This window comes from Rutidosis leptorrhynchoides, chromosome 2, assembly GCF_046630445.1.
Source record: "Rutidosis leptorrhynchoides isolate AG116_Rl617_1_P2 chromosome 2, CSIRO_AGI_Rlap_v1, whole genome shotgun sequence".
Lineage (NCBI taxonomy): Eukaryota > Viridiplantae > Streptophyta > Magnoliopsida > Asterales > Asteraceae > Rutidosis > Rutidosis leptorrhynchoides.
Genome location: NC_092334.1, coordinates 686,731,728 through 686,739,396, shown reverse-complemented (window position 1 = coordinate 686,739,396; position 7,669 = coordinate 686,731,728). Strand labels below are relative to the sequence as shown.

General features: G+C 34.1%; 1 protein-coding gene across 1 annotated transcript; it reads right to left on the bottom strand.

Annotated features, from left to right (window-relative positions):
• Positions 1-3,158: 3,158 nt before the first annotated feature.
• On the bottom strand, positions 3,159-6,236 carry LOC139890339 (uncharacterized). The gene has a single exon (XM_071873227.1). The coding sequence runs from the start codon at positions 6,234-6,236 to the stop codon at positions 3,159-3,161; it is 3,078 nt and encodes a 1,025-aa protein (XP_071729328.1).
• Positions 6,237-7,669: the final 1,433 nt, after the last annotated feature.

The window sequence follows — 7,669 nt, the reverse complement described above, 5'->3', positions numbered from 1 at the left end:
CGAATTGCACGTGTACATGTTTTGATAACTTTTTTAGTTCCTCACCGGAGAACAATTTATGTTTTAGATTTACTAATGTATGTAAGAATTCTATATTATGATATGTAAATTATGTTCATATTTAATAGTCGATGTTGATGTTTGGTAAATTACTACCGTAATCTCATACAATTATTGTTCAATGTGTAGGTTCTTTAATCTTGTTTAGTAATGGAACATTGTAGTGTACAATAAACTATTTTGTCTAATTCAAGTTTGATTATATTTGAAGTTGCGCGTCACAAGTAACAACCTTAAAAGCTGGTTCACTTGTCATGGTAAATTGTATGTATTTGGCTTTTTCAATGTAGTAAATGTAGAAGATTTTCTAATGAAATGTATGTTTTAAATGAGTCTATTGTTCCATCATTGGTAAATGCTTAAAATTGCATTGAGTTGCAGATTTGTAATCAAAAGTAATGTAAGAAGTAAATATTACTAAACTGCATGCATCATTGAAAAACATTACCGTATCCAAAAGTTTACAACAAACACATTTAAATACATGGTACAAGTGCAACAAAAAATATGTAACCTAACAACATCCAGATTGTACAGCACTTATACACCAAAAGTAAGTACAATTGTTTAAATCAACCAACTAAAGATAAAAGTTTTGTTGCTCCAGTTTGTACGTGAGTTCATAATATTGACCAGGAATCAGGCCATTGATTGATCGGTACTCTGGAAAACCGTAAGTAACTGCCAGATTTGGTTTCTTTTTCCCTGTCTCCTGCTTCAAATGCCACTGGAATTCATCACCATCATGATTAAAGCAACTCACATAACACCCACTCCTCAGTCCTGGAAGTCCAATAAACTCCTTTGGAAGATGCTAACGAAAAAGAAAATACATATTTAGCCAACGGTTTAACCAAATTGTTATTCTATAATGATGAAGCATAAAACGTTGATATGTAAAAAGATAAGACAAGTAGTGTACCACCATTTATCAGTTGATGAATGTTAAACTTTAAAAAGATAAGAAGCGTACCAACAAGTTACCAGACGGTATTTTGATAATCACAACACGATCAGGATGCTGATGTTGTTGAGGCATTGGTTCATCTTCCGAGGTATCACTTTCGGTATCACTGTCTGAACTGTCATCAATGTAAATGATTTCAGGAATGGATTGGGAAGTTGATCCTCTTTCCCAGCTAGTAGAAACATCATCATCCATCAGCTGAAAAGTCAATAAACAACCCTTTTCTACACCACGGTGGTCATAAATCACCAGCTCAAGATTTTTCGAATCAGTTGCATATAAGACCATACAATCACCAGACGCCACTTTAAGGTCTGTAAGTAACTCAGACCATCCTTCCCACAAAAAAACATCGTCTTCAACTGAGATTACCACCACCCTTTTGTTGTACCATCTTTGAAAGTGAACAATCATTTGTTGTTTGGGTCCAGAGTTTCCAAAGTAGTTGTTAACCATTCCTTTGGCAGTATCTACATCCAATCAAAAATAATGCTATTTTTGTTAAAGAAGTATAAAACTAATTTGTTAAGATAATAATCATGTACGCATACTAAATGTGTATTACATATGCGAGAGCGAAAAATGACCATACCAATCCTGGTTCATTTGGATTGTTGACGAATTTCATGAATGAAGGGAAACGTCTGTATTGAGCATTTGCATACACTTTTTCCTGAATTCGAGTCAATACATTCAAAGATGTGAATGGATCAAAAAAATTCTTTTGAAACAGGTCAGGAGAGTAAATAGCCAACTCGTAGTTTCTTTTGTCGATTCCAGTCATTAGTAGGATATCACCTTCTCCAATATCAAGATCATTCATGATCTTCAACCATCCATCGCCAAGTATCATACGGCTACGATCATTCATCGAAAATGTAACTTCAGATTTATATCCTAGCAGGGTGTGGATGATAACAGAATGTCTTGGAACCATGGTATCATAATGGTCAACATACCATTCATGTGGCAAAGCCTGTAACAAAACATAATAACCTGATATGTCTTACAATGGTTTTGCTTTATAAAATATATAATTTTAAGGTTAAAACAACAACGAAACAATACCAGTTCAAGCTTATCTGCTAATTGTATTATGTGGATGAACGATGGTGGACGATTGTAGGTAGCCATAAATGACAACGTCAGAGATTATTTCTGCTTCTGTAAAATCAACATATATGTACATATCAGTTATGTAGGTAAAAATAATAATTAAGGTCAAATTAACACAACTAGATTTAGGTATAATAGTCTGATATTTAGGGCACTTCGTCTTTAACACAAAATATATTAGACTCTTTCTGCAGCATCTATTAACCACTTTTAAACCCTAATGTGTCCATTTTCTGAATAATCTAAGACAAATTGTGCATGTATATAACCTAATTTTCGATTATTGTTTCCTAATCACACAACTCGATTCAAGTATAATAGTATGATTTTATGGTCATTACGTCTATAACAAGAATATTTGAGTAAAGAACAATTAGATAACTAAAAAACCATCAATACCTGTATTTAAGACGATCCTTCAGCCGTGAGGACAAAATCAAGTTCGTTCATCAAATAATCATCGTTCTATGATGATGGAGTAGGGTGTTTCTGGTGGTTTGATGATGAAGTGGGATGGTTTAGGGTATACGAAGAAGTTGGATGGTTTTGTGATCGCGGTATTAATATTGAAAAATGTGCATATATATGTTTATATATATATATATATATATATATGTATATATGTGTGTGTGTGTGTGTGTGTGTTTTAGAATTATTTGTATTTGTATTGTATAGATTGGTATTATTAATTTAAAAGGTAATAACATAAAGTAAATTTTTCATGGTACAAAAAAATTAACAAAAAAAATTAACAAAAGACATAAAAAGACATGTTGCATAAGTCATTAAAAAATATACTCATGTGTGTACAAAAAAAAAGGTAATCAATCATATGTTTTAACAATTGTTATGTGTCTGCAACCTCGTCTCCTTCCTGATGGTCTTCTCTAAAGTAGATTGTATTATTTCCAACAACAACTTCATTCAAAGGTTGAACACCGACTGAAAATGGCGGTAACTCGTCATATTGGTCGTACTCATCCTCATAAACAACGTTCCCGACACCAACAATCCATCATTTTCTATACTGAACCACATGCCATCTAGGATCCTTTGGGTCTTCGATAAAAAATACTTGAGTAACTAGTTTTGCTAGAATGAATGGTTCTTCTTTATATCCATTGGTGGAAAGATTAACAGTTGTAAAACCATCTTCATCAACTTGAACACCGCGATCATTATCAACCCACTTACACTTGAACAAGGGTATAGTGTACGAATCACCATAATCTAATTCCCATATTTCTTGAATGACACCATAATAAGATTTTTTAGTGATCCTTGATCTTTCTTCACGATTGACCATGGTGAATTCCGTCGACGAGGCTATCACCGTGACACCGCTATTTTGCGTTTTACTCTTCTTATCTTGAGCTTTAGTGTAAAAGGTATACCCATTTATGTCATATCCTTGATATTGGAAAACATGTTTAGGGGCGAATCCCAAAGCTTCGACCGTTTTACCAATATTTGGAAGTGTCCTCCTAACTTTGTCTTTCAACCATTCTGAAAAAGTTATTTTATGTTGATTTGCCAACCACTTTGCACTCTTTTTAGGGTTTTGTTGTCTCAAGAATGACATGTGTTCTTGTATGAACGGATCAATAGATGTAGTGTGTTGTAAGACATTAAAATGAGCCTCTTGATAATCGGCAACATTTGAATAGCCTGTCTTGTGCCAAAGTGTCCCTTGACCTGATAGTCTTCCTTCATGACGACTTTGTGGAATCCCGACACTTTTAAACCCATCCATATAGTTTGTGAAGAATTCGATCACCTCTTCGGATGCATATCCTTCAACGATACCGCCTTCCGGTCGATTAAGGTTCCTTACATAACCTTTCAAGATACCCATATATCTTTCAAATGGATACATATACTGTAAGAAAACTGGACCACATGCCTTTATTTCTCCTACAATTTGAGATACTAAATGAACCATAACATCAAAGAAAGAAGGCGGAAAGTACATCTCGAGTTCGCAAAGAGTAAGTATGATATCTCTTTGATATTCATCCAGCACATCAGGATCAATCACCTTTGAATGAATCATGTTGAAAAATAAGCATAGTTTTGTTATTGTGTGTCGAATACGGTTGGGTAGAATTCCACGAATTGCGATAGGAATCATCTGGGTCATTAGTACATGACAATCATGTGACTTCATACCAAGCAACTTCAAATCTTTCATCGAAACCAACTTCCTAATGTTAGCAGAGTATCCTAATGGAACCTTAATACCATGTAAACATTGACAAAATTTAGTTTTCTCGACCTTCGACATAGTATAACAGGCCGGAGGAAGAAACTTGGTGGACCTTCCATCAATATCTTTAGGTTGTAGCTCTGGTCTGATATTCATTAATTTCATGTCCCTTCTAACTTTAATTCCATCTTTTGTTTTTCCATGAATGTTCAACAGTAACCCTATCAAACTTTCGTACACATTTTTCTCAATATGCATAACATCAATACAATGTCGGACTCGTAAATGCTTCCAGTAGGGTAATTTCCAAAAAATAGACGTTTTCTTCCAAATACCTTTTGGAGGACCAAAACATTTCTTTCCCAATACAACATTTATATTAGCAACTTTAGAGAGTGTAGTTTCTCCATCCAATGGTGGTGGTAGTTTTCTATCCTCTATAGTACCATCAAATAAATCCTCATTTTTACGATACGGGTGATTCTCAGCAAGCTCTCTCCGATGCCCCATAAATGCCGGTTTCTTACAATTTATGAGCCATATCAAGTGAGTATTTTCCTCACAAATAGGACATGCCTTTTTCCCCTTCGTACTATATCTAGACAAATTACCATAAGCAGGAAAATCATTAATAGTGCAAAAAAGCATTGCCCGTAGTTGGAAGTATTCTTTCTTGTATGCATCATAAATGTGTATGCTGGTACTCCATAATTCCATCATTTCATCAACTAATGGTTGCAAATAAACATCAATGTCGTTTCCAGGTTGCTTTGGGCCTTGAATCAAAAGATACATCATTATGTATTTTCTTTTCATACATAGCCAAGGCGGTAGGTTATAAATGCATAGAAGAACAAGCCACGTGCTGTGACGGCTACTCAAATCTCTGAACGGATTAATTCCATCTGAACTGAGTCCGAACCTTATATTACGTATCTCATCCCCAAATTCTTTAAAATCTTTATCAAAATTTTTCCATTGATGTGAATCGGCCACATGTCGCATTTTACCATCATTTTTACGATCTTCAGCATGCCAACGTAATAATTTTTCATCTTTCTCATTCGCAAATAATCTCTTTAATCTTGGTATGATAGGCAAGTACCACAATAATTTTGCAGGAGGTCCATTTTCCGACACATCACTATCAACATTATCAGTCGATTTTCCACGTTTATACCTAGATGTACCACATACCTTACATTGATGAAGGTCTTTGTCTTCATTCCTGTATAACATACAATCATTTGGACAAGCATGTATTCTCTGTATTTCCAATCCCATTGGGCACATTAATTTCTTTGCTTGGTATGTTGAAATCGGCAACTCATTACCTTCTGGTAGCATTTTGTTCAACAACTCTAACAGGCTAGTGAAACTTGTGTCGCTCCAACCATTGTTTGATTTTAAATTAACCAGTTGTATCACGGCGGAAAGTTTTGTAAAATTCATACAACCGGTATATAAAGGTTTTTCAGCGTCAACAAATAGTTGTTGTAATCTGTCATGATACTTATCAGCAACATTATCCTCCATATCCAAATCATCAAACATGTCATCAAAATTAACATTATTGTCACTATTGTATGAATCTTCTTCATTATCGGTATCGTTATCCGAAATAGACGGGTTAAGGTCAGCTAATGACTCACCATGAAAAGACCAACATGTGTACCCTCTCATAAATCCGTGTGCAATTAGATGACTTTTGATATCGGTTGAATTAGCATACCACCGTGCATTTTTGCATTTCTTACAAGGACAACTAATTGCGGTGTTTCCTTTTTCTAGTTGATCAGTCTCGGCAACTGTAATAAATTCATCTACACTATCCATAAACTCAGAGGTAGCGTGACCTATCTCGTACATCCAAGTATTCCGATCCATCTACAAGCAACATTGAAAAAAGTTAATACATTATTAATAATTAAGAATGTAAAAAGTTGGAAAAGGGACTAGAACCCACGACCTCCTCTCTACCAAGCAACATCCTAACCATCTAAGCAATTGTGTTAACCTGACTGATTTACATTTATTTTCTATAAAAATATCACGTATCGTCTACTGTTAAAAAAACCCCCAAATCAAAATCAATTGAGTTTTTATCGATCATAATCCCATTACCTCATTATCATTTCTCTTTTGTTACCTCAGTTGAGTTTTTATCTGTCTGTGTTCTAAAAAAAACAGCGAAGTAACCCAAATCACTTGAATCTGTAAACCCTAATTGTTCGATACCCTATTCGATTTCTGTTCTATTTTAGATTCGGTCTCTGCACGATTCTACTTTGCTACCATGCCTTACACGAAGCAACTTATTACAAGAGAAAAAGAGTGTATTTCAAAGGTTAATTCCTATCATTAATTATAATTAATAATTAATTTTGTATATTTGATAATCTAAATTTATTACCTTTTTTTTATCAGAAAAAAACGTGAATATTATTGTCGCGCATTTAGTCTTTGAAATGGGTTTGGTTATGAGTTCGGTCAATTTCCTTGTTATTGCATATTGTGTATGTGTGATATGTTTGCTGTGTTATTCATAACACAATAATAGGACTGCATGTGTTTGAAATGATATTAAGGTGTATAAGCCTGTGTTTGTTGTACTATTATCTTAATTTGTATATGCAGGTGCTTAGATGTGTATCTTTTCTATTGCATTTGATGTGTATCTTTTCTATTACATTTTGTGTACAGATGCAACAAAAAAATAAAAAAAGAAGTGTAAATAAACTGAAAAAGAAGTCAGCGGTTGTTCAGTTGAAGATTGAATTTGACGAGTTTGGCCAAGCTATTGGAAAAATCCAAGCTATTTTTTCGAGCAACATTGGAGTCTTAACTAGGAGCACTTGTGATTTCCTTGTAAAGGATTGGAAGCATGTGTCTCCTGATCAAAAACAAACTTTATGGAGCAAAATAAAGGTATTAAAATCAAAGATTTTGTTTAATTACTTTTTATTTATATATGTTACAACATTCAACACTTACATTAGATTACGTTATACAGGAACTTCATAATATTGAAGACGATTTTGCACGAAAAACAACACTGCAAAAATGCAACACCGTGTTTACGAGATTCAAGCACAAGTTAAGAATGCATATGGATGAAGGCAAGTTTCCTTATGTGGAAGTAAAAGATTACGATTTCATAACTCCAGAAAAATGGGAAAAATTTTGTGAAATCGAAGATACGCCTGCTAGACGAGTAAGTGCTATTCAACCTGATTTGTATCAGGTTTGGAGGTACATTGTGATATTGTAACGCTTTGAAAAAGGCATTTAATCGCATTAAAACTGTGTAGGAACTAAGA

Excerpts from the sequence above, each read along its gene's own strand:
- LOC139890339 (XM_071873227.1), bottom strand. The coding sequence starts at position 6,236 with ATGGATCGGAATACTTGGATGTACGAGATAGGTCACGCTACCTCTGAG.